We start from the raw sequence: 27931 nt of genomic DNA on the forward strand, positions 1-27931 counted from the left end.
ATGTAACATTTGGGGATCTAGTTTCAATATTTTTCAATCCATCTATGCGTAAAGCTGCACCAGTCTCAAGTCTTCTGCAGTGTCTAACAGGTTTTCTTCCAGTAGTGCCCTGTATTTAGCCCCATTCATCTCCCCATCAGCTTTGATTAACATACCTGCACACAGCACGATGCTGTCTATTCCATGTTTCCTGATGGAGTTAATGTGTTCAGGGTGAATAGAGCAGGGATGTTAGAGGATGAAGGGCAGAGGTGCAGTAAATTATAGATCTATACCTGGTCCAACAAGCCTGAATCAAATGGCTGAATTACCTTGTCAGCATGCAGTCAAGTTCTAAAGAAGAGGTCTTCAACTCAAGTCCTCAAGTACCACCGTCCTGCAACTTTTGGATGCATCACAGACTTGCCAAGGAGGTAATTCACCTTTTAGATTCAAGTGTTTTGGAGCAGGGATGCATCCAAAATTTGCAGGACGGTGGTACTTGAGGGCTTGAGTTGCAGACCCCTGTTCTAAAGAGTCCTGGTAATTACTTAATGTGTGTTCGAGCAGGTCTAAAATTTGTGGGACACTGGCCCTGGAGAACTGGAGTTTGACACCTGTCAATTTTCCACTATATAGTGTTATTAGTGTAGGAATGAAACCTCCGTGTCCAGAACCTTGTATGGGTTTCTTTCAAGAATGACTCTTCTTGACAATCTCTCATAAAGGCCAGATTTGTGCAATGCATTGAAAATAAAAAGTTATTGTTGCAGAGGAAAATATCAGGGTGAAGTGACTTTGCCTTAGACAAAATGTATGACGTATATGCAAAAAAAGAAAAGCATTTCTTCTTTGATTTTTCCCTTTTTCCAGTATGGTAGCAGACGTTTTTCTGGCTGAATTTTCAGAACGTCGTTTTTCTCCGGAATATCCCTTTAAAGAAGTCCACTACAGAAAGGGAACGGACCATTTCGCTAAAAAAGGGGAACTGTGTCAGCGCTTTGGTAAATTTCACCAAAATAACCGAAAATAACCGCGGCAACAAGCAGCAGCCAGAAACCTTGACGTATCTAGGTGAATTAAAATGATTTAAATCAGAAAAAAAATCCACATTAATGACCTTTAATGTGTCATACAGAAGCCTCGTCCACCCCTCTGGGCATTTCTATTTATAGCATCAGCTGTTGCAATACAAAGCTTGGCTGCTGAGCGTATTGTTTCGCAGACTGTGGGCAGCTCGGCGTGTGGATGCTGAGGGGCGGCGGGCGGCGGTGTGAAAAACGGCAGAGATGAGGAGGAACATGTCGCTGTGAGGACGGTTCTGTCAGCACAGAGGGAAATCTTGTATCGGTGAGTGGCTGGTCCCTGCTGGAGACACGGGAGGTCTTTGTGTTTGTGTGTCTGTTAACGGAAAACCTTCGGTTGATATGATTAAGAAAAAAAAAAAAAGAAAATCTCGAAAAATGTGAGGAACTCATAAAGGACCCCTCCGTCCAGAAGCTGCTCAGACTGATGACAGTTAGCTGAGCAGCTAGAGAAGGTGAGCTGCTTTTAATTAGGCGTTTTTGTTGCTCACTTAAAAAGGTGAATAAGAAGCTAAACAAATGTTATATTCAGGGGCGGCTGCTGTCTTTTTTTTATTTTTATTTTTTTCTTCTAACTCCTGCTGACAGAGACGGAGGCAGCCAGAAAACAAAACGGGCCTTGGCTCTGTTTTTCTTTTCCAGTGTAGCAAAAAAAAAAAAAAAAGAAAATCCCCCCGTGGAGACGTGAGAAAAACACGGCGTTTGTCACAAGTGATGAGGGAAAGCTCTGCTGCAGTGTTTCATGTATTTCTCATTTTTCCAACACGAAGCGGGATTAGTGAGGACATTTAGGAGCTGGACACGGAGAGATTCTTCTTGTATCAGATCATATCATGAGATCATATCATGAGATCATTCAGAAGCAGCAGTCAGGAAGGAAGCGCACTTTAATCACTATTAATAGTGTTGTGAAATCATCACAGCATCTGGCAGGCTGTCCGTCTGGGGAGGAAAAACCTTATTTCTGCTGTTGATCACAATGCAATGACCTCGGCATTATGTCATGATTCCTCTCAGATAGACTTCAGTACCTGCAGAGGTGAAAACGCATGCTTTTTTTTGTTAGAAAAGTTGCATGGTGATGACTTTTAAAAAGCAAATGATGTTCTAGGTTCTGATTTTTAAACTTTCTAATAAGGAAATCTTCAATATGAAAAGGCATCGCTTAAACCTTTTCATATTTGTATTTGGACCCCTTTTACTCTGTAACCTCAAAGTAAAGTTTGATACAACCAACTGTATGTCCTTCTAATAAGTAGTCCATCTGTTTGAAATTTCATCTCTTTATTCAGGTACACATCAAAAAATGCAAAACTCATGTATTATATACATTCATTACACCCTGGGTGAAACAATGAAAGCATTTTATTTTTTGTAATTTTGATGGTTATGACTTACCATATTGAAAACCCAAGTTTCATTGTCTTGGAAAACTAGAATATTACATTAGATCAATAAAAAATGATATTTTAAATAGAAATGGCAGGATTCTGAAAAGTACGTTCATTTCAATGGAGTCAGTACTTGGTTTGAGCTCCTTTTGCATCAAGTACTGCATCAGTGCAGTGTGCCATGGGCGATCTGGTTCTGCTTAGGTGTAATGGAAGGCCAGGTTGCTTTGATAGAGGCCTTCAGGTCATCTTGCATTGTTCTTTCTGGTGTCTCTCATCTTCCTCTCAACAATACCCCATAGATTTGTTATGGTGTTCAGGTCAGGGGAGTTTGATGGCCAGTCAGTTACAGTATGACTGAACCATGGTGACTGAACCAGCTTTTGGTACCTTTTGGCAGTGTAGGCAGGCATCAAGTCCTGCTGGAAAATGAAATCTTCATAAATGTTCAGCAGAAGGAATTGGGAACTGCTCTGGAAATTCCTGGTAGATGGCTGCATTGATTGTGCTCTTCAGAAAACCCGGTGGACCAACACCAACAGATGACATCCCAGTCAATACTGACTGTAGAAACATTACACTGGACTTCAAGCAAAGTGGATTCTGTACCTCTCCACTTTTCCTCCAGACTCCAGGACCTTGATTTCTAAATCAAATGCAAACTTTAATTTCACCTAAAAAGATGACTTTGGACCACTAAGCAACAGTCTAGATCTTTTTCTCTGCAGCCCAGGTAAGATGCCTCTGACGTTGTCTCTGGTTCAGAGGTGCCCTGACACGAGGAATGCAACATTTGTAGTCCCTGTGTAGTACTGGTCTGTGCGTAGTAGTACTGGTCTGTGTGTAGTGACTCTTGATGTGCTGACTCCAGCCCCAGACCACTCCTTCCAAATTTTTGAATTAATTTTGACAACCCTCTTAAAGCTGCATGTATCCCTGTTACTGGTGCACACTTTTTTCTTTCCACTTAACCTACATACCATTTAAACATTAAAAATGTTTTTGTAAATTAATGTTATGTAATATTCTAGTTGTCAAGTATTATCTGTAAGCCATATTCATCCAAATTACAAGAAATAAAATCTGGAAATATTTCACTGTATGTGTAATGAGTCTATACTCTGACAAAAAATATTGGTCTTTTTCTCAATATTCAAATTTTTTTAGAAGTACCTGTAAATCAAGCTGTTCTGTGAAGGGCTCAGAGGTTTGTTAGAGAACAAACGGCATAATGAAGACCAACAAAGAGTGCAGACAGTTCCGGGAAAAAGTTGACTTTAAAGCAGGGTTAGGTTATAAAGCAATCTCCCAAGCTTTGAAGATATCTCAGAGCACTGTTAAATCCACCATCTGAATATGAGAAAGAATACGGTACAGCTGCAAACCTAGCGAGCATGGTAAACCACCTAAACCGATAAATCGAACTGTACCGATCCTCAGATCAGGTGGGAGAATCTGTTGACAGAATAACTAGCTATGCCATCCACAGATGTGGTCTTTAGAAAGTTGATAAGAACAAAGCTATTGATGAGACAAAGCCATAGAACGTCCTTTTTGCACTTCGTGTCTGCCACAAACGTTTTAAGGGATAGCAAGCATGTTGAAGAATATTCTCTGGTCGGAGGAGACCAAATCTGAACCTACATACAAAACAGTGTGTTGCAGAAAACTAGCAACCTAAATACACAAAGCCCACAATAAAACTGGGTGGTGTGAGCATCATGCCACGGAGATGCTTCTCCTCAGCAGGGACATGGAAGCTGGTGAGAGTTGATTGGAAGATGGATGGAGCTAAATACAGGTCAATCCTGGAGGAAGACCTGTTAGAAGTGGGCCTAAATGCTGGTCCTCTGGACCCACTGTCCTTTATGTTTTACATGTGTCTCTGCTCCCGTAAACCTGATTCAAGTCAATGCATTACCTCCTTGACATACTATGAAGTGCTGCAGATGCCTGCAAGTCAGCAGGAAACAGCAAGTGTGTGTCAGCAGGAGATCACCTAAAACATGCAGGACAGAGGGTCCAAGTGGTTCTACAAAGACTTTAGACTGCCTGAGTTTAAATGTCACAATATCACAAGCTTTTCGGTTGTAAAAATATTCAAACATTATGTATCATTTTCTTCCACTTCACCTTTTACTACTTTCTATTGTGCTATGACATAAAATCCAAACAAAATACATAAAAGTTGTGGTTTTTGGATGACAAAATGTGAAAGCAATTAGAATAATTTTGGAAGGCGCTGTATATACCATATCATGAAGTAATTTCACATGACATGAAGTTGTTTTCCAAGAGAGAATAATGAACTCCTAATAGAAATGCACCGATCAGGCTTTTAACTTGCTCATACTGACTTCTGTTCTTCTCAGATGAGAGCAGTTGATTCTGATTAGGACTATACTGCATTTATCCAATGTTCAACTACTTAATATAACAAACATGGACTATAGAAGTATTAAAAATGCAGCTTCCTTGATGTTACATGAGGACGTGTTTTCTTTTTACAACTGAAAATGAGGGGAAAACAGGATTAACCGAATTTATGCATCAAACAAATGAATCATCTCTAGATTGTTAAGCAAATACCAGCTTAGGTTCTTTTCATGTATTGCTCTGATCTACCCATCCCTCTGGGGCTCTGTAAATCTGCGCTCCACTATTCAAAGTTTTCTTCCAGAGTTCGGTGTTTTCCCCTGCCGTGAAAAATCAAATTTGTCTCACTGACGGGTGCTTTTTATTTGGCTCTTGTTCTAATAGCTCTGTGCATTTGTAAATGCTTTGACTTTTACGACGTATTTCAATGGAGATGTAATTTTCAGCAAAATGTATTAATGAAAGCTAATAGTTCACCATTATTCTCCCATGTTTCAGTTATCTGGTGGACACTTCTTAACCCACTTTTATTAGTCTTGGTGATCTCCTCCTCAGTTGCATTGTTTGCTTTACTTGGACCAGAAATGTGGCCCTTGTGACACAGAATATTTATTAGTGTCTTCTGGTAGGTTGGTAAGGAAATAAGGAAACCATTTACACATCAGTTTTGGTTAAATAACTTATCACCATGACAACCATGTTACGCATTAACTTTTTGACAAGGCAATGCATTTTAAAAAAACTGTGATGAGTACTGCCTAATATGTGGGGCATATTAAAGGATTTAAAAAGGATAACCGAGACTTTGTTTACAACGTCTCTGGTTTTATTCTGATGGGATGGGACTACTGGACTTGCCACAGGAATTTCCAGAATGGGCTCAGTTTTGTATGTCAGCCACATAAAGGTCCTGTATACTGTTGCTGCTACTGCCTGGAAAGGATCTAGCATGTAGATATTATGGCTGAAACTTTGAATAACATTGTAGGTTAAAATTGTATATTCTCTTGCTATTACTTTAAGACATTAGGTTTTGTGTAGGCATTAGAAAGTACCAGAACCCTATGTTAGAACGCAAACATAAAACACCTTGGTATCATAATACTTACAAAAAAAATTATATACAAATGTAAAACATTTTCTAATTGCTATTAAAAACAGAAAAGCGACAATAATTCCTATTTCTGCAATGATTATTACAGCTATAATAATGTATTCCTTTAAACGCTTATTTACTGCTATGTCGAATTAAAACATCTGTATAAACACTCCTAAATTTAGTAGTTTTCAATCGCTTGGACAGAACATCCCCAGTTGCCATTTAACTCTGTACAGAGAGGTAACACTCTAAACAAGTGTAACAATCTGGTGTTTGCTGATGCAGACACTCATGATGCAGTCAGGTTTCCGCATCATGGATGTTTTTTTTTACATTTTTTAAAACTGGCCATTTTTCCTAATGGTAAATTTTTTTTTCTTTCTGCTAAGAAAAGAAAGCAAATTGGTGCCTTCTTTTAGCTAGCTCACAGAGTGCCCAGCAACAGGTTGGGGAGGGGCAGCTCTGTGTTACTCTACATTCTGTGCAGTTTGAGAAAACCTGTCACTCCAGCTTTTTCTTTGGTATCTCATAAGAAGGACTTTAAGCTGTAGGAACCTTACAATGCAACCCTTTGTTGTTATACCCTAATACTGGTAACGGGCCCATGCCTTGTAAATTGTGCCTCACTCATAAATTGTGGTTCTGTCTGTGTGGCAGAGAGTTTTCCGTCATGAAAATCCAGACATTCCTTAAAAGCCAGTAAAGGAAAACAAAGTTGTCCAAGTGTTGACAAAGGTTAGAGCAGGACATGGTCTTTGCAAACTACAGTAACTTCTTGAAGTGCTTGGACTTTGCAGGGTGTAACGTATGTCTGTGTCAGATATGTTGCCTCATGCTAAAACAAAATCTATGTTTAAACCTGCAGACTTTCTTCTTGTCATGGTTGGATGGAAACTGTCTGCTAGTGAAGGTCCAGCCTTGTTCATCTCCAAAAAGGAAAGAAAGTGTCTGTAGCTGATGAAAGGGTGTGTGTATGGCATGACTATTCATAGAAATTCATTAGAGGTTGTTGAATTTAGGCAGAATTATTTCAAAAATTGAAGCTCCAATGTAACTAAGAGATTAGCCCTCAAGTAGGCTTTTTGTATTTTTTTTTCTTTTTCAGGCCATTGGATGTTTATTCAAATCCAGCAAAAGGAACCTAAAATACTTATCAAAATCATACCCAAATGAGCAAAGAGCTGTCTTGCAACCTAATGATGAAGTAACCATAAACACCAAAGCTTGACCTGGCACACACATTTAGCTTCCTCCTCCAAGTACCTTTTTAAAAATCTCTTTGCGTGACTCGTGGGTTTCGCCATCACTTTATATGACCGCTTACTCCATGCAGACTGCATCTCATAATCTTAAATCTTGAAGATATGGATGTTGTTAAGACATTGCTTTGGCAGTTGTAATTAAAAGCTGTTTGTTTGGACGCCTGTCAAACATGTCAGTGTCCCTTTTAAATATGCATAATATAATTTTTATCCATTGAAAATTCAGAGAGCCTATAAAATAACCCATTTGTGACTAGTTCTACATTGAAATGGTGATTATTGTATTAGAAACACTGGAATGTACGCCAGTCTTTTTATTTTATTTCATAGAATGACTACGTGTCTGACAGTGGATTTGACTGATCCAACCAGCAATAGATGGTATTTTCACTTTGACAGTTTAAGGAATGTAGTTGGACAACATAACAGATCTGATTTTTTTGATTAGCTGTGTAATGTGACAAAGATCTCCCAAAGTCCTTTTCTCACTAGTTAAGAAGCTTGTGAAGTCTTGTTCACCGGAAGCTGCATAACAGCTGGGGTGTGTGTTCTGACCCAGAGAATGAAGAGAAATTCTGAATCCAAAGGGAGGATCTGGGCTAGAGACCAATATAGCCTCCCCTTTCCGAGCAATCTCAGGCAGACAGAAAAGAAAAGCCAACTTTCCACCAGCTGAGAGAGAGAGAGAGCAGATTTATCTGTAGCAATTCTGGTGTTGGAAGCTGATGAACATAAAACAATAGCGCTCGTGTTTTCCTCTCTCGAGCTCACCTTATTAGCACCTTATTATCCATAGGAAAAAAGTACTGTGAGTTTTTAATGCATAACTCTAATCTGTACTGGAGTATTTATTTGACTTTGTTTGTTTGTCCTCCTGAATGGTACGGTTCAAAAGAAAATGTGTTTTAGATTTTGAGTCCTAGTTGTTATAGATCCATCTTAGATTGGATTAAAAAACAGCAACAGAGGGATATAAATGTATCTGCTGTTAAAATGGTCTAATGAGCCGTTTGAAGCTTTTCATGTGTCAGATGTTTCAAGACCTCTGAATCAATGATCGATGAGTGTTGGTAACGGTGCTGCTCTGGAGGCTGGGGTGTGTGCTTCCTTTTTGGTGTTGTGCGAGTTATGCTGCAGCTCCGTTCCCACGTGAACAAGGAGGTCTCTTAATCCTTAATCAAGACGGCAACAGGCGATTTATCTGAAAAGCCCTGAGAGGCATTCCGAAGCCATTGTAAGAGAAAATATTTGCTGCTAAAACGCAAACATCCGCCATTTAACATGTTAATGTCCCTGTAGCTGCTAAGGTTGTATGTCAGCTGAGCAGATGTGTCTGAAATTTACAGGCTCTGTGACATTTAGATGGAGCACTTTTTTTTTGGCTGTCTCACTAAATGTGGAAAGTTACTATTAATTATGGTTTGGCAGATTAAACATCCATGCGTTTAAAACAAAATTAACGGAGGTCCTCATGTGGATAGTACTCCAAGTACAGCCCTGCTGATTGTAATATTTAAAGAGCGAACTCATGGCCAGGTTTCCAAAGCTGGAGAGAGCAGTGATCGGATGCATCTGAAATCAGTTTACTGCCTTTCATTCCCACCTATTATTGAATTAAGGGGGCATTTCAGAGAAGTGTTCGCCTCACCAGTGGGAAATCCTGACCAGCCCTGCTGGGTTGTGACCTGACTGGGTTACTGCAAAGCTTCCCCAAGCATAACGAGCTTGAAAACCAAAACTGGTGGCAGGTATTTTATTTAGCTGTTTTTGATGGGTTTTTTTTTCCTGAGGATCTGCCTTCAGCACTGCTGGATTAGTGTGGTTCAGATTTTAGTCCCAACATTTTGACAGCCAAACTAACTCAACAACTGGTGAGGCTTTTTTATGTCAGGAACGTGGCTCTTAGGCTCAGCCTGGGTAAATGACTGGTTAGCCCGGGAAAGGAAGGAAACATCTTCCTTCCCTCTATTGTGCCGAGCAGGAAAGAATGGACTCCGGCCAGCTGACAGCTGTTTCCTGGTGGATGGAGGAGGAATGGGTACGTGGGTGGGGGTGTTGTGCGAGTGGTTGGCGAATGTGTGCTTCAGCTTCAGTCGTGAGGCTTTAAAGTAAGACAGAGAAGACTTGTTATGTTGAACTTGCATACTTGTGTAAAAAGCGGGGGATTCATGGGTTAACCCATTCACTGCTAGGAGTCAAAAGTATCTAAACAAAGTCTTTCTTTACATCATTTAAACATGTTTTTTAGTATAGTAAAATCAGATACACTTTATAAAAATAAAATTATTTTTTTTTGTCTGACCCTATATCATAAGATGCTGCTTTGATATTTTGACGTGTTCTTTCCTCAGGTCATTTATTTTGAAACTACACCAATCCCCCCCCTGCAGCGAGATACCCTGGCAACATAATAATGCCACCTCCAATTGGGGGGTGTTCGCTTTTTTCCCTCCAAATGTTTACTTTCTTAAGACCAGGGACGGAGCTAGACTTTTATCATTGGGGGGGCCAGAGGGAGGCCAAGACTATCTTAGGGGGTCCACAGACTATGAGAATGAATTTGTTTCTCTAACAATACGTTTCTAACTTACCTATATTAAAGTACGTACTAAGTACTAAGGAGATGAGATTTGGGTATATAATTTGAAGTTTAACAATGTAACACAAAAAATAAACAAAATGAAACAAATAAAACAACACTTCGCATCAACTTTTGAACAATGACACCATTGTGATGAAGCTTTGGAATATTCCAAATGTGGAGCTGAAGCAATGTCCAAGCATTAAAAAGTATAAAAAGAAGATTAGAAATGGATATTACACTTAAGGCTATTGTAATTGTTATTATTAATGTTGCTGTTCCTGCTTTTATTGGTAGAAATATTGTTCCTTGTATGTAAATATAATGTATAATATATTATTTGTAAATATATCAATTATATCAAAAGATTTCATCTCTTTGCTCTCTTACGGGTTTGGGCGGATCCAGGTTCCTACGCGCTTATAAACAAAATGTCCAGACTGGGGAAAAAAGTTGTGGGGTGCTCCCATTTATTGACCAACTTTAAAATAGATGATAGTCCAACATCAAAGTGACAGTCTGGAATAGCAGACATGATGGATAGCTGGTAAGTGTGAAGTATAGACACTAAACATGATCAACAGAGTGGTGAAAACCTTCCCTAATCCAAACCCTCTGCCTTCTCACTTCTGCACCCATATACAGGTCCTTCTCAAAATATTAGCATATTGTGATAAAGTTCATTATTTTCCATAATGTCATGATGAAAATTTAACATTCATATATTTTAGATTCATTGCACACTAACTGAAATATTTCAGGTCTTTTATTGTCTTAATACGGATGATTTTGGCATACAGCTCATGAAAACCCAAAATTCCTATCTCACAAAATGATCATATCATTAAAAGGGTCTCTAAACAAGCTGTGAACCTAATCATCTGAATCAACGAGTTAACTCTAAACACCTGCAAAAGATTCCTGAGGCCTTTAAAACTCCCAGCCTGGTTCATCACTCAAAACCCCAATCATGGGTAAGACTGCCGACCTGACTGCTGTTCAGAAGGCCACTATTGACACCCTCAAGCAAGAGGGTAAGACACAGAAAGAAATTTCTGTACGAATAGGCTGTTCCCAGAGTGCTGTATCAAGGCACCTCAGTGGGAAGTCTGTGGGAAGGAAAAAGTGTGGCAGAAAACGTTGCACAACGAGAAGAGGTGACTGGACCTTGAGGAAGATTTTGGAGAAGGGCCGATTCCAGACCTTGGGGGACCCGCGGAAGCAGTGGACTGAGTCTGGAGTAGAAACATCCAGAGCCACCGTGCACAGGCGTGTGCAGGAAATGGGCTACAGGTGCCGCATTCCCCAGACCTGGGCTACAGAGAAGCAGCACTGGACTGTTGCTCAGTGGTCCAAAGTACTTTTTTCGGATGAAAGCAAATTCTGCATGTCATTCGGAAATCAAGGTGCCAGAGTCTGGAGGAAGACTGGGGAGAAGGAAATGCCAAAATGCCAGAAGTCCAGTGTCAAGTACCCACAGTCAGTGATGGTCTGGGGTGCCGTGTCAGCTGCTGGTGTTGGTCCACTGTGTTTTATCAAGGGCAGGGTCAATACAGCTAGCTATCAGGAGATTTTAGAGCACTTCATGCTTCCATCTGCTGAAAAGCTTTATGGAGATGAAGATTTCATTTTTCAGCATGACCTGGCACCTGCTCACAGTACCAAAACCACTGGTAAATGGTTTACTGACCATGGTATCACTGTGCTCAATTGGCCTGCCAACTCTCCTGACCTGAACCCCATAGAGAATCTGTGGGATATTGTGAAGAGAACGTTGAGAGACTCAAGACCCAACACTCTGGATGAGCTAAAGGCCGCTATCGAAGCATCCTGGGCCTCCATAAGACCTCAGCAGTGCCACAGGGTGATTGCCTCCATGCCACGCCGCATTGAAGCAGTCATTTCTGCAAAAGGATTCCCGACCAAGTATTGAGTGCATAACTGTACATGATTATTTGAAGGTTGACGTCTTTTGTATTAAAAACACTTTTCTTTTATTGGTCGGATGAAATATGCTAATTTTGTGAGATAGGAATTTTGGGTTTTCATGAGCTGTATGCCAAAATCATCCGTATTAAGACAATAAAAGACCTGAAATATTTCAGGTAGTGTGCAATGAATCTAAAATATATGAATGTTAAATTTTCATCATGACATTATGGAAAATAATTAACTTTATCACAATATGCTAATATTTTGAGAAGGACCTGTACACCTAAAATTGAGTACTTGTCAACATTTTTTCTTTTCATATTCTTTTTTTTCCACCCTATTTTTTTTTTTTTTTTTTACGCTATTTGCACATTATGTATTCAAAAGGAGACCTATACGGAAGAAGCGGGTATAGAACATAGATGAATGAAGTTAATTAAAAAAATAAATAAATGAAAAAAAAAAAAAGTAAAAACAGTCAAGGCAGCTAACTAGCAGGTTTCAGTTAAGTAGAATTACCACTGGGTCCTTTCGGAGGAGCAAAAGCAGTACTGGACACAGCTGGAAAGAGGTCAGTGGTATCTCCTGGGACTGGCTCACCGTCATCCTGGTCAGAGGCAGAGGCCTCTGTGACTTCAGACTCCTCCCTCGATAGAACTACATTAAATCAAAAATATGAGAATTTACAAAATAAAAACACAACCACAAATTTATCAAAAACGACACAAAATAATGGAAATCTGAAGGTAATTACTGAACTGGGTAGTGACTGTTTCTGTAGATACTCTGACCTGGTGATGGTTGGCTGGCTTGTCTGACATTCCCTCTCCTAACTGGTCTCAGAATGGGAGCCATCAGGGGTGCTGATACCAGAGCAGATCTCTATTTAATTTCTGCCTGATTTGCTTCTTTTTAAAAAGAAGTCATGTCTCCTGTCTCCCTGCCTTTTTTATTCTCAATCATATCAGTCATATCGCTCCAAATACTACTTGCACAATGTTATCAATTTCCCTCTTATTACCTCAAAAAGCTATGCCAGACAGATTGTAGCTGTAAACTTGAGTACTCAAACCGTTAGTAAGTAAAGTTTATTTGCATGGAATACCTAGAAAGTTCTGAGCCTTTGAATAAAACTTTTCAGCTTCTTGACCAGGGTAGCATAATCCTGTTACATCTCACCTAACCATCAGAGCAACAATCTGCTAGCAAGCTGATTGCCTGCTAGTTTCATTGCTCTTAAATCATTAGAGAAACACATTCATGTGCGACAACCCGTATTAAATGTAGACATAAATGTGGAGCGGCTGTTCGTAGATGCTGGGTAACGTTAGTTTGATGCTCATGACTTGTAGCTTGTTGCTGGACTACCAAAAAGGATCTCGTATGTGAACACATAAGTTAATTTAAATATCGCCTTTTCAGGAAACCATCGTTAAACGTACTTTGGATGTTGTTTTTCTGGTATGTTATCTTGGAGTCAAACAGGTTGTACATCTCCTGGCAGGTCTCATCTTCTTTACGTGGCTCTTCTTCTTCTTGGGTCTGGTCCTTCCCCTTGTTACACAGTGAAAATGGGGGAAATTACAAGGCACTTATTACTGTAGAGGAATGACCTGGTGTCGTGACATGTGAATCATCTGGGGGGGGGGGCAATCCGATTTCAGGAGGGTCCAGTGCTCCCACCTGCCCCCGTAGGGGTTCAAGTTACCTTTTCTATAGTATCAGCTGTGTAAAAAAGGTGCTGGAAGACCATTTACTTAAAGCTGTGTAATCTTATATGCCATAGAAGCATAAAGCATATCTTTTTTTTGTGGTAAGATTCTGTTCTTCTGTGACTTTTATCAGGAATTGGCAGGTAAATAAAATTGCTGGAAGGATGCTTGTTCACATAGAAGTAGTTATTTATGCTGATGAGTTGTTCCGTAACTGTCAGATGAAAAAGCAATCTACTTCAAGAAGCAAAAGATTCATAGTGAAAAGAGCAAACATTGTTCTATTTGTTTTTCTTCATATTACTATTCCATTGGATCGTTATTTTGACCACATTTTGTTCTTCTTTGTAAAGGACTGTCTAAGCTAAATGTGATGGTAAGATAAATGTAATATTTTCAGAAATCTCGTTTAGTCTTGGTCTTAGTCTACCGGCTTTCCTGAACAGTCAGAACTTCTTTCTTTTTATCCAAGCTGGGGTTTTTAAGAGAATTACTGGCTGGAAGTAAGATACTAACTACTTTAGCAGCTCCACGGAACCCTCAATCTCCAGTGTGTCCCTTGTTAATGCTGCCTTTTAAAGGATTAGTGAAAATTAGTTGTTAATGTAGCAAAGAAAAGATGGGGAATTGTGGGGGACGAACTTGCTTCTGCTACGTGTCACCTATTTCTTTGTCTTTATTGAAATAGGTAAAGTATTTCATGGCTTTTCTAGTGTATTAAACAATATACAGCCATTTTTAAAGAAAATGAAATGCTTGCTGCTTTAGATATGTTTGTATATTGAATATAAAAGCAGAACAATGTTATTTGGAGTTCTTTTTGAACTAAAAAGCAGAAATCTTTTACAAGCAGAAATGTTTAGCTGTGGAACAAAATAGGACATTGTTAAATCAGGCTAATACTAGATTAGCAGCACAAAATATTGCATAAAATCCTGATCAACGTGTTCTCTTTGGAAGTACACCTTTAATTGCTCCTAATGTTTGTATATATTTATTGGCTGCTTGAAAGAAAACAGACTTGTGGTGCTAAGTGTAGCTTTAAGTTGTGTTTCATAAACAGGAACAAGCAGAACAGAGCTGGTTGGGTCTAAAAGTGTATTTACTCAAAAAAAAAAAAAAAAAAAGGAAGCAACCCATGAAACGGTGGTGCTTGTTGTGGTGACTCAGGCCTAGTTCTAACTGCAGGACTCTGTCCTCGTGTGCCCCTGCTTCCTCAGCCTCTTTCTACAGTTTATGAATAATCTAATCATCTTGTTCCTCTTACGTCTCCTGCTCTCTCCACATCACCTAATCTATTTGTGTCTCTCTGTCTGTGGGTCCTTTTGTCTTCATGTTAAGATGGACTCTGTAGAACATTTCTCTGATTTCAGGTAAACAGAAAAACACTCAATTCAATTCAGTTTATTTATATAGCGCCATTTCACAACACATGTTGTCTCAAGGCACTTCACAACAGTCAGGTTCATACATTCCAATTAATCCTAATCATTGAACAGTGCAGTCAGATTCAGTTATTTATTCAAATTGAATAAAAAGTTTTTCTGTCTAAGGAAACCCAGCAGATTGCATCCAGTCAGTGACTTGCAGCATTCCCTCCTCCCGGAGGGACGTTTTTCATTGGAATGCACCGAATTCAGTACGCCTCACATTAAAGGATACTTATGGTTATTTTGCTTTATACCTCCTCTACCTTGTTTTCCTCCTTGTTTTTCTCACACTCATGACACACACCCAACACGCCCAAGAAGAAGAAAAAAGTTGCACACAATTTAATTCTGAAATATTTAGACGTTTGTACTGATCTGTTTTTATTTTTAGAAGTCATTTTGTCCCAAGTTGTAAAAGACGTAAAACATCTGTTCAATAATTCATATAACATTTTTTTTTTTAAAGAAATGTGAAATAAATTAAGCTATTTTTCCATTCTTAATTTAATTCTTCTACTTATTCAGACTTTTTAAAATTACGTAGAAATCCTTCTGTGTGATAATTCCACACAGCTTTCCCCACAGCAAGTGGAGACTTGCTCCAGCCTTCGGTAACAAGACCTCCACCTGCATGTATAAAACCACCAAAGTAAAAAAAAAACCCAGAATATGACCTGCAGCAATACAGAAACGTGAAGTCTGGATCGATGGCCTCAGCCAGATATCAGATCCAAGAATGACGTTCGTATCGGGTCACAACAGATACTGAATCAGTCCCATCTCTAGTTTGTGGCATGAACTGAAGTTGGAAGATGGATGAAGCGACGGGTTCTGTAATCTACCAACCCCCTTGATTTTGAACGATTTGCTAACTGACCTTTTAAAACAAATGGGTCTAAACAGTGGGCCTCTAGGTTTTGGCATATATATGTATCTGTCTCACACCCCATGAGTGACACTGTCACATCATCAGTGTTCCCAACAAACCAAACAAGCTGTTGACATTTGTGCTATTATTTGCACAGGTTTCCATATTCTTGCAAATTGCTTGTTTTTGCACAAATATGCAAACAGCACAGCAGGTGCAGTTTTTATATTGTCTAAATACACTTGTACATTTCTTAGAATCTATGGCTAAATGTTTTATATTTATTATTATTGCTTATTTTCACGTGCACGTGTTTCCCCTCTGAGTGACAAATGAAGGATTATTTGAATTTATTCTTTTTGTTGTCTAAAGTCCAAGAAATGTTTTCACTATATGACAGCTAAAGTTGTACGGTTCATATTGATTCAGCAGAGATGATTCTTTTTATGTTGAGTCAAAGGATTTGGATCCTGATTTTAATTACAGAAGCCTGAACTCTAGAGTCTGTGGGATGTCATCATGATGTCTCACAGTTGAACCGAAATCTAAACTGACTTGTTTGGTTTATACAGCCGCGAAAGTGGAGGTACAGGAATACCAGGCTCTCCAGATGATTTATTGGCTTTCTGTCTTTAGCCAGGGACCGGGTATAGCGAACGACTCCTCACAAACTAAAATCCTTCAGTTGACTTTTCTGCACAGCTTCAGGCCCAGTCATTCACGTGTTTGAAGGACATTTGAGAAAGCATCAGTGGATCGCTGCTCCTGTTTCTAACGTTTTATTGTTTCTTTCTGTCTTAATATTTTATTTCCAGGTTGTATGAATTGTATTGTCTATAGTGTGTTTTAACATATGTTATCTGTTTGGGCTTTTTAAAGCCGGTCGGCCTGGAATATGAGACCCTATGTTTCAGTTTAAAAAATCCACTAACCCTAACCTGTGAATTTAAAACCTCCTGCCATTTGGTAGAAATCAAGTCTTCCACAGTGAATTCGACAAGTTTAAGAACTCACTTATCCTCGACTTCCTCCAATTGTCAATTAATACTGCTTAAGGATGAAGGACGGTGCAATACCCCAAGATGACTAAGTAGTGGGTGTGTGCAATATATGTTATGTGCAATGAGATTAAGCAGATCAGCTTGGAGTGCATCTGTTCAGATAGGCTGGTGCATATCTTCAGCAGTCAGTGGGCCAGAGGTGAGGTTCACCCTGGAAACACACACACACACACACACACACACACACACACACACACACACACACAAGAACACTGGGAGAACATGCAAACTCCATGCAAAAAGGCTGGAATTACATCATTTTAGTCTTTACTGTAGTGTTGGTCTACAAAATACCACAAAGAAACGGAAATGATTCAGAAATATCCAGAATGTTACTTGCATAATTTCACAAGGTGACACATCTGAGGTTCATTATTCTGTTTTTAGTGGCTCCTTTAGGTTAAATAGCAAGGTCTCATACAGGACTGACATTTCCCCCTTACAGATTTCTTCAGTTTCTACTTTTTTGTCTATCATATTTAAGATTATCATGTACATTTTATTATCCGACAAAGATGACCGAATTAAAAACACCATCACTGTGACATCACTGTGGAGGAATTGCATAAATTTTGGTGGACTTGCTGGCATGCTTTGGATCATAGTCCTGCTGCAAATTGGGCTCGAGCTTAAAGTCATAGACTGATTAACGGACAGAGAGCAGAATTTATGGATCCATCAATTGTCCAGGTCCTAAAGCAGCCCTAGACCATCACCATGTTTCCCTTTCTGATGTTTTTATGTCACATGTGATATGAGCTTCCAAAAGGTTCTACTTTTGTCTCATCTGTCCACGGGATTTTTGACCTGAAGTCAAGTGTTTTTTTTTTTTTTTGGCAAATATGAGATGGGCTTTTCTGCTCTTTGGTGAGCAGTGGTTTTCACCTTGTAACTCTTGCATGGATGCCATTTTTTTCTCCAGTCTATCTTATTGTAGATTCATGAACTCTGACCCTAACCGTTGCAGATTTTGGTTTGAGTTATTTTGTGGCCTCCTGGATGAATCATCAATGCAGTTTTAGAGCAACCTTGTGGTATTGCCTCTGCTGGGAAGGTTTCCCACTGTTTTATGTTTTTCTTCATTTCTGGAAAATGGGTCTCCCTGTGATTCAGTGGAATCCCAGAGCCCTAGAAATGGCTTTGTTAACCCTTCCCAGAATAATAGATGTCTCATTTGTTCTTGAATTTCTTTAGGGCACTGCTTGATTGTTGCTTTATGAAATCTTAATGGTAATGAAATTACATTGTTTTACTTTTTTTTCCCCCATTTAATAAATAAAATCATAATGACGGGTTGGCCAACCAGTTATTAGGTTTAGGTCACATTGGGCCACGTTGGTTTGAACATTTAAAATGTTTTTTTTTTCTCATTATAAATGATAACCATCATTATTTTTATTTTATATTTACTCTGTAATCTAATTCAATTCTCTCTTAGATGACATTCCAATGTTTTCTGTTCTGTGCAGCTTTAAGTGGTAATTTAATGCCTCTCAGCTCTGGGTAAAAGTAATTTTAAATGCATGCTTTTTATCTTTCTGTCGTCTCCATGGTGACGAGAAAGCAGCTGCAACAAAAAAGCCTTAACATCTCTCTCCTGTTCTCCTCCTTTGTTGTCAATCCTTGTTTATTTCCCTGCCCCCCTTCCCAACCCCTCTTCTCTGTCCTCCATTTCAACCAGGTGTGTCTCACCAGCCACCTTCTAGCCTTCTTCCCACCACTGTCAAGGTAGCCATGGCGACCAGCGCCGTGCCGAGCGACAACCTGCCAACCTACAAGCTGGTGGTGGTGGGGGACGGTGGCGTTGGGAAAAGCGCTCTAACTATCCAATTTTTCCAAAAGATCTTTGTGCCAGACTACGACCCCACTATAGAGGACTCGTATCTTAAACACACTGAAATAGATGGACAGTGGGCGATACTGGATGGTGAGTTGGATGGATATTTTTGATAATGTTTGTTGCCTTGGACTACATTGCTCTTTTTGTTTACACCCCAGGTTAATAGCAGTTCTCTGACGGCAGGAATGACATACTGTGGGTTTGCATGTGGAATAAATTATGTAACATCAAACAGCTCATTGTTTTGCTTCAAAGTGCCTGGTTTATTTGGGGGGAAAGTGTACATAATTGAAAATATGAGGGAAAAAAAAAAAAAAAAGTTATTATCTGTAAGGGTTGTATGCATCAGTGACCTCTAAAGAATGCGCTTCGCTGCATGTGGGGGTGTAGCAAGGTAATGTTAAAGTTCATGGCAGGACAATAAAAAAGATGGTGAGTGGCTTGTTTGGAAGAGTTGCCAGGTTAAAGCTTCTTGCCTCTATAATCAAAGCAGCACAACTTAGATTTACAATGTTGCATCTGAATAAACCACAAAAACACAGAAGAGAACAGTTTGGCCAAAATGCACAGTTTGAAGAAAAGGAAATGCAAAAAAAAAATCAACCGAAATTATTCAGTATGGAACTAGTGGGGTTTAAGATTTGGGCTTTTTGCAGCCATAAAACCTAGGAACCCTGCAGTCAGGGAGTTAGACCTTAACCTCTCTGGGTTCCAAAGTGTCGTAGAGTCAAAAATGAGGACGCATACCAACTCGAGGAATAAACCACTACTACATACAAATAACAAATGGGTTCATGTATTTTATCTTCAGGCATTTTAGCAGTTAGTTCTCAGTTCTTTTTTAAAATACCAAAACTAAGTTTCCATAAGAATGCTTTTGTACAAACAGGATTTTCTAAGAGATAAACTCACTTGGCTGAACCAGTTGATGTATCAGAAAAGTAGAGATTTCTGGCCATAAAGCTCAGCACCAAACTGCACAGACATCTCATTACAGCTGTCAAGCATGCTGGTGGAGAGTTGACCATTTGGGCTTGCTTTGCTGCAGGATCTAGAGGACAGCAAAATGTTTTTCCACACATAAGGTTAGGTGTACCTAATTTTAGAACCTGATTAAGACCAGATAATTATATGATGATGTGATTTATAAAACAGTAGTTGAACTACACCACTTCCTTAACACATGAGGGCATAAGGCCTAGAATTTTAATTAAAGGAAATCTTGTGGTCAAATGTTTTAAATGCTTTCTGGAAAGCAGGAAATGTGTTTAACGTGTGCGATATCAAGCAGTAACTTTGGTTATTAAGGGAGTTTAAGCTGATCGGTTGGTGTGCTTACATGTACCCAGTGCTGGACACCGCCGGGCAGGAGGAGTTTAGTGCGATGAGGGAGCAGTACATGAGGACAGGAGATGGTTTCCTCATAGTCTTCTCTGTCACGGACAAGGCCAGCTTCGAACACGTCGACCGATTCCATCAACTCATACTACGCGTCAAAGACAGGTAAACGGGAACAGCCTTGGCTCTCCATGTAGACCAGTAACTCTTGAGTTAGTCTCTGAGAATACCCTAACTTGATTAAAAAAAAAAAAAGAGTCTTTTTAAGTTGAATTTTGAAGTTATTGTTTTTTTAACTTATTTTATTTGACAGATTGAATATCAGCTGCTGATCATTGCGTTGTTTGGATTGAATAACTGTTATTACAAATGTGGGACAAAAGACAGATTGCAGTCATAATACTTTCAACCATGGGCCTCCAAAGAATGAGTGCACAGCAGTGCTAAATATAGCAAGTCTAAGATAAGAGGAACTATCTCTCTTAAATGAAACAGGCATTTACATTGTGGTTAAACGGTGTATACATTTACTTCTCACTTAATTATTTTGATTCAGTCTTTTTTATTTATTTAACTGAGTTAAATTGTTTTGAAACTTGTCTGAGAGACACGAAGGACTTGGCTCTTGATTATTTTCTGCTGACATTTTTATCTTGCGCCTGGTGTCGTCAGCACCTCCTTCAGGTTGTTTTTTTTTTTAGCTTTGTTGAGTCGGCAGGCCTCAAATACAGCTTTCTGTCAGAGATGTAAAAGACTGTTTAAGACAGGCCTCTGTTCTCTAAAAGTAACTGCAAATGAAATAAAAATAGAAGCTAGAACTGAGCACACTGCTGTCGGTCTGTTTTTGACGTTTTTTTAGATTGTGAACAGTTTTTTTTTGTTTTTTTTTGTCAGAAGATTGAAGTGTTGCAGAAATCTGACACCTCTCAGAAACTGTTGTGCTTGGACAGTTTGAACATTTTAAGATGCCTGCAGGCAGATTTAATGTTATTTAATGCCACATATACTGCTAAGAAAAATTAAAGCAACATTATTTCCCTCCCCCCACCCCTCAAATGCTTTTCAGTAGATTTGCATTCGACCAGTGTCATTGTCACTACTGGCAGCATGAGGCCAAACCTAGAACCTACAGAGGTTTGCTCTGTCTGCCAGCACAGTCTCAAGAGCACGGAGGAGATGCCAGGAGATGGGCCGTGACTCTGGGAGAGCTGGACAGGGCCATTGGAGGTCCTTTACCCATTAGCATTCACTGGTGTGAATGTCTCTGACCAAACCATTAGGAACAGACTTCATGAGGTGGCCTGAGGGCCTGACGTCCTCCAGTAGACCATGTGCTCACTACCCGGCACCGTGGAGCTCAACTGGCATTTGCCAGAGAACACCGGAATTGGCAGGTTCTGGCGCCCAGTTCTTTTTACAGATTTGAGCAGGTTCACGCTGAGCTCATGTGACAGAAGTGAAAGGGATTGGAGAAGCTGCTGGGAACTTTGTGTTGCCTGCAACATCGATCAGCATGATGAGTTTGGTGGTGGGTCAGTGTTGCTCTGGGGAGGCATATCCATGGAGGGATACACAGACCTGTACAGGATAAACGATGATACCCTGACTGACATGAAGTATCGGGATGAAATCCTTAGACCCATTGTTAGACCCTTTGCTGGTGCAGTGGGTCCTGGGTTCCTCTTGGGGGCATGATTATGCCTGGCCTCATGTGACAAGAGTATACAGACAGTTGCTGGAGGATGAAGGAATAGATACCATTGACTTGCCTCCATGCTCCACTAAATCCAATAGAACATTTCTGGGGCATCATGTTTAGGTCCATCTCTCATCTCATAAGGAGCAAGCTCTGACCTTGTCAGGCGTGCATCTGAGTTGCTGCATTGACATTTAATCAAATTGGACCAGCCTGCAGCATCGGTTTTTCAGATTAAATTCCTCTGTGTCTGTGGACTAAGCCCTCTGTGGGTTCATAATTTACATTTCCATCAAATGATGTGGCATCCTTTGGTTCCTAACACATTACCCATTCCTTATCTGCGTGGATATCCAGCATGATTGCTTTTTTCCAGTTGGAGTTTGATTTGTTTTTAAAGTGTTCCTTTAATCTTTTTGAGCAGTGTACTACCAGTTAATCATTTGGCAGCAGTTGATAATAAGTATCTTTACTTACTATATGGAGGAGTTCACATTCATTTTTCTACAATAAATTACTTTTGTTGTTTTTCCTTTACAACCAGGGAGGCCTTCCCCATGGTGCTGGTTGCTAACAAAGTTGACTTAGTTCATCTAAGGAAGGTGACAACAGACCAAGGCCAAGAGATGGCTGCCAAACATAATGTAAGTCCTAAAGCTCTCCTCTCGGCCTTTTTATTGGACACATGCAGCATTAATTTCTCTTTGTATGAAAACCTTTCTATTGAGGTAGTCTGCACTACAAACACAATACACAATGGCAAAAAAACGTTAAGACAATATGGACCAGAATAATCTATGAATGTGTTTATCTGCCAACTGAACTTATAGTACGTTGTCATGAATGACATTGTGAGGCTGTCAGACCATCATTGGACCGTGGGTATCACCTGCAGAGAGAGAAGAATTAAAGCCTCTGATGGTGCAGTTGGTAGAAAAAAAAAGTATTGGATTGTAATCTAAAAAAGGTGCTATTACAATGAAAACCTGTTATACTGACTTCCTTTGATTATTTATTGGTGTTTAAAAGCTTAAGACAGTACTAATTATTGCAGACAGAGGAAATCTGTCTGGCTTGATGATGGCTATGCTGGCTAATGTTGCTGAAGTTACATCATGTGAGACAAACATAAATGATTTTTATAGAGCAATATATAATCGGTACAATCCAAAAAATTGGTTGAATGGAAAGTTGTGCCACACCTGTAAGCATGGATTAGATCTGATGATTTCTGTGTTTCCTCAGATAACTTATATTGAAACCAGTGCCAAGGATCCTCCAATGAATGTGGACAAAGCCTTTCATGAACTGGTCCGAGTTATAAGGTAAATTCAGCTTCACTCGAGTCCTTCACAAACATGAATGCCCTTCTAATTTTAGGATGAGGTACATTTAGTGTATCTGAGCTCTCCAAAGGTTGGGATAGTCATAAGAAGGCAGTGAAAGGGTATTTAGAAAGTTAACCCAATTTGTCTTGACGTATAATTTCAGAGGAATTTTGCTTAAGCATCCATTTTCATGGTGGCCTTTTAGTCTGATTGCTGTTGCTTGGACTGAGTTTGATCAGATGGTTTAACAATGATCCTCTGGTGTCCTGCCTGCTTTAGATGAGTCTAAGCTCCAGCACCTGACTTAAATAGCTGATTTATCTCCTCAGCTGGTAGAAGGCTCTCATTAGCAGGATCCATGAGGGAAAGGTATCTGGATGAATCTCCGATGCCATCTTGTGGTAACAGTGTGGTATTGCTGTCAGAGGAAGGAGTGAACCTTACAGTTATAGGGGAACCAAGGTTTGGATCAGAAATGTTTTCTTCTCAAGCTGCTTCAGTGTTACGTCATTCTTTCAGATGTTTAATGTTAATATTAAACATTATAAAGGTGCAAATTTTGGAAAATGCCCTCAGCTTAACTTGGCAAACAATATTTACAGTTTTGACATTTCTTTTTCAAGAGTTCTGCAATTTTCCCAATCATACTGGATGTCAGCTTCAGGGCTAAACCTAACCAATGGTGACTGATGGTCAGTACTTGGCCTGCTAACCTTTTGAGGCTTGAGCTCAAGGTTCTCTGGCCATGGACACATAAGTTGAAAGGTTTGATCTTTGAGTCACTTTAGGGAGTATTACTTTTGCCCTGTGGCGTGGTGTTCCATCCATCAATTTGCATCACCACATTTTGAGGCAGGGTCGAAAAGAGTTGTTTGTGACTATGTTCATTCGAATTTCCTTTCAATAAATTTGCTGATGGAAACCAAGTTTTCTTCCAGTCTCAATATTTGTCCACAGCTGGAGTCAGAGGGTTTAGGAACTGTTGTAGGGTTTCAGTTCTAAGAGGAGTTGCTGCAAGGTTGTTGTAGATACTCATGAAGAATAACTGGATGTATCAACATTACCATCTTGAGGTAAGAGTATAGTATTGCAGTAGTATTGCAGTAGTATTGCAGTAGTATAAAGGGCTCAATCAACAGCAGTGCAGTCATTCTTTCTTCTCTTTAAGTTGGTCTGCGTGGCATGTCAAATTTCTATTGAGCTTAGAGGTAAACCCCTTTTAATATGAAACACATGAATAGGTACTTTTAATAAAGCACTGTTCAAATGATATATTATTCTGTGTGGTATGACTCGTGTTGCTGCCAGTCACTAATCATTTTTAATATTAGCTGCAAATAATTCTGAGAGAAATCAGTCTACAGGCCAACAGTTGGAAAGCAAGATCAAATATAAATATTAAAATATTTTTAATGTGGCCATTGACATAAAATTCACTCCAGATGTCTGCAGCAACCCCTGTAATCCACACAGGTGGGCCTGGTGTGGACAAATGGGTCTAGGGGTCCCGGGCCCAGAATAGCCTCCAGTGTGAAAGCCAGAGCGGATGAAAACGATGCAAGAGCGGCTGCCCACCCTGGAGGGGAGAGACACAGTCAAGCTTACTGCTTCATTTAACTGCGTTGCAAACTCCGTCATCACGTTCCACACCGTCGGAGAGTGTGACCAGCAGATGGCTGTCAAAACTAATTTGTTCAGAAATTAGGTAATGGGTTAAAACAGAGATGGGACTTACCCAGAGTAGCCTCCACTGGTTGCATCAACTGGGTGGTGTATCATTAGCCTCATAGCATAATTTGACTTGACCCACAAACTAAAGTTGTGGGTCTTCAAAACCTCCACCCTAAAACTGAGCATTTGTTCTCTTTTGTGAACAGTTATTCAGCAATGCTTTGGTAATAATATATAAATACAGGTGCATTGAGGAGTATGATTCGTATCAACGAAAGTATTACTGATCATGCAGTAAATGCATCTCAAAATACGTATTTGTGATCAGAAACTACTAATTGCTTCAAACATTTTGGCACTGTATCGTAATATCAAAATCTTTTTTTCCACCTGCAGACAACAGGTCCCAGAGCGAAACCAGAAGAAGAAAAAGAAGATGAAGTGGAGGGCAGAACGTTCCACTGGTTCCCACAGATTCCACTGCTCCATATTATGACCTCCCTTCTCCTCTGCATCATTCATCGCATACACACACAAACCGACAAAAAAAACAAAACAGCTTTGGATGTCAGGGAACTCCCCAGCAGTGTTTAACTACTGGAGCATAAAAGCCAGAAGGGGGTAGATGTTTTACTGAACAGCTTCATGGATCCTGAGAGATGAAGGCTGAACTTACGGGTGTCTGCTCAGTCCTTCGTGGTGCATCGGGAAGACTGCTTTACTCTCCTCTTCTGTCAGAGGTTTTTTCCAGCCTCTCTCCTCTTTTTGTAATGAACACTGAAGCAGAACAACAGCTGACTGTTGGACTGGTGAGCGTAACTAACTCCGACACAAGACTTCAAACCCTCTGGGAGAAAAATACGGAGATATGAAACTTGTTTGAGCCCTTTAGAGGGAGCAAAGGAAAAGGGAATAACTGGCACAAAGTGGTGCCTCTTGTTTTTTCATTGATGAAATATTATCTCACTACAACAGCTTCGGGGGGAAATAAAGCCACAGTTGTTTCCCAGTGGGCTTCTTTTATTAGAGAGTGGGCATCAGAAGCGATGGTATGACTGAATGTGGAAGTGGTGATGGTTATTTTGGTGGCGTTGCAGTTAATTTGGTGTATTAAGCGTATAACACGCATCATGAGGTCACGGAAATAGAAATGTGTCGTATAGAATGGCCATGTCAGCTGTGGAGTATGTCTTTTTATGATTATAATTAAAAAAATAATAAATTATTGTTATGTATTAAGATCTAGTAAGAGCCATGTTTACAGATACTTCTACAGGATTTTATTTCCCCACTCAAACAAGAGCCACTTCATTATACCTATTTAAAAATGTGTGTTTGTTAATCTCTTGTGTGTTTGTAAGTGGTGTGATGATCCTTGATCAATACTGTATGAGCATTATGTTTTGTTTCCTCTCATTCTTTTTTTTTTTTTTTTACTTTCGAACTGTACAAATGACAGATGTGATTATAAAAATATGTAACTATATGTGGCAATGTTGACAAATTCACTGCTGTTTCCCAGAAAATAAAATCTATGAATTTGTTAATAAAATAGAATAGATAAGAGATAAATGAGCAGACAAGGGGCTGGAGCTGCTGATTTGCACTGGCCACAAACCAAAACAATGTGATGTCACTTTATCTCAATCCAGGGGCATTTCCTGCCTCCTCCATTGACTTCAGGACTACGACATACGGTGATCAGTGCTCAGTAAAGTAAGAGGAGGAATCGGTCAGTGTCAGGAATCCTGCTTGAAGGTTAGTGCAGTGTTGCGCTCTTCTGGCATGAAGCCATGTTGTCCTACAGTAGCCACAGACCAGATCAGTGTCACGGTGAGGTGGAACGTGCAGATTAATCTATGAAAATGGCTCGTACTGTTATTAGACTAAAGTTTTGGTGGGCGGCTTTCTCTTCAGGATGCGCACCAACTCTTCAAGGAATACGTTTTTGCACTTTGAAAACAATCTCTGACTTTTTCCTGTTGGCATGTTGTTTTCTTTTTTAAACCTGTAAGTGAGCTGAAAGGCACGGTTAAACAAGTATGTGTATATCTGAATGTAAAATGATAAAGTAAGCAAACCGCTGATTGGAGTTTAGCCTTGTGTGCCTGCGTATGCCTGTTGCCTTGGCCATGATTGTAAAACAGATCAACTAATTTGAGGTGAAATCATTGAAATTGTATGGGAAGCAAAAGTTGCATTATTACCCAGTTTTAAATTAAGGTGCTTATATATGATGTTTGACTGAATGACCGACGCCTGGAAGTGGAACCTCAGCAGAAGAAGAAACTCTGCTTTTATCAGCAGCTTCTGCTAAAAGGGACATTTTTCCAGAGAAAGACTCATAAAAAAACAACTTGCTGACTTTTGAACAAACAGACGGGATGGAAGGGGAGCAAACATACTGAATGTGTTCATGAAACTATTGCATCATGTGTGTTTGATACCATTTTTGTATTATTGATATGATTAATGGAAAGTGTTTTTAAGTAACTGAATAATTTATTTCTGTCTGTTACCTCACTGTGTCCCAGACCTGGACAGAAAAAAAAAAATCTATTTTTTTCCTCTTGCCTTTGAGTATCTGTTCTGTAAATTGTGGACCAAGATGGAAATAAAAAACTGATTTTGGTCCTGGGATGAAAATAAATCTCTGCTTTATTGGAGTCCATGTGGAATATTTTACGAATGGAAACAAAAAATGGGGGTTGTTAATACTAAATAACATGTAGTCCCCAGGAAATGTTTTCTCTCCCAAGATAATCTTGTATTTATTTCTAAAACATTCATTTAAAAAAGAAATCATGCTGTATTATTCATGCCAGGCCTGTATGTGGCGCCATATTGCTGCCATGGAAATTTACCAAAAATGAAAAAGGTGATGTAGATACGTCAAAGGTAAAACCTGTTTCTCTTAAACAATATTTCAGGGTGGATGTGCATAAAACAGTATTCCCATGTGAACAGCATTTATCACCACTATGAACGGCTAGCTCTGGATTAGTACCAGATGCCATTCACACCATGTTCTGTGTATGCATGAACAACTGTTGAATAATCAAGTTTTAGATCATTTTAGCAACAAACATCTGAAAAGTATGGCATGCATTTGCATTCAGTCTCCCTGTGTCAGTACTCAGTACAAAACCACATTTAGTTGCAATTAGAGCTGCAGGTCTGTTGAGTGTCTCTACTGGCGTTGCCCATCTAGACAAAATAAATGACCTTCTTCTTTGCTAAATAGCTTAATCTCATTGAGATGGGATTAAAATCTACATTAAT

The 27931-nt window shown here is 39.5% G+C and overlaps 1 protein-coding gene across 1 annotated transcript; it reads left to right on the forward strand.

Annotated features, from left to right (window-relative positions):
* Nucleotides 1–1175: 1175 nt before the first annotated feature.
* mrasa (muscle RAS oncogene homolog a) lies at nucleotides 1176–27315 on the forward strand. The gene is made up of 6 exons (XM_047370703.1): nucleotides 1176–1329; nucleotides 18458–18703; nucleotides 19966–20119; nucleotides 22195–22294; nucleotides 22896–22975; nucleotides 25046–27315. The coding sequence occupies exons 2-6, from the start codon at nucleotides 18511–18513 to the stop codon at nucleotides 25143–25145; spliced, it is 627 nt and encodes a 208-aa protein (XP_047226659.1). The 5' UTR covers nucleotides 1176–1329; nucleotides 18458–18510; the 3' UTR covers nucleotides 25146–27315.
* Nucleotides 27316–27931: the final 616 nt, after the last annotated feature.

Source organism: Girardinichthys multiradiatus, chromosome 7 (genome assembly GCF_021462225.1).
Source record: "Girardinichthys multiradiatus isolate DD_20200921_A chromosome 7, DD_fGirMul_XY1, whole genome shotgun sequence".
In the NCBI taxonomy this organism is placed as follows: Eukaryota; Metazoa; Chordata; class Actinopteri; order Cyprinodontiformes; family Goodeidae; genus Girardinichthys; species Girardinichthys multiradiatus.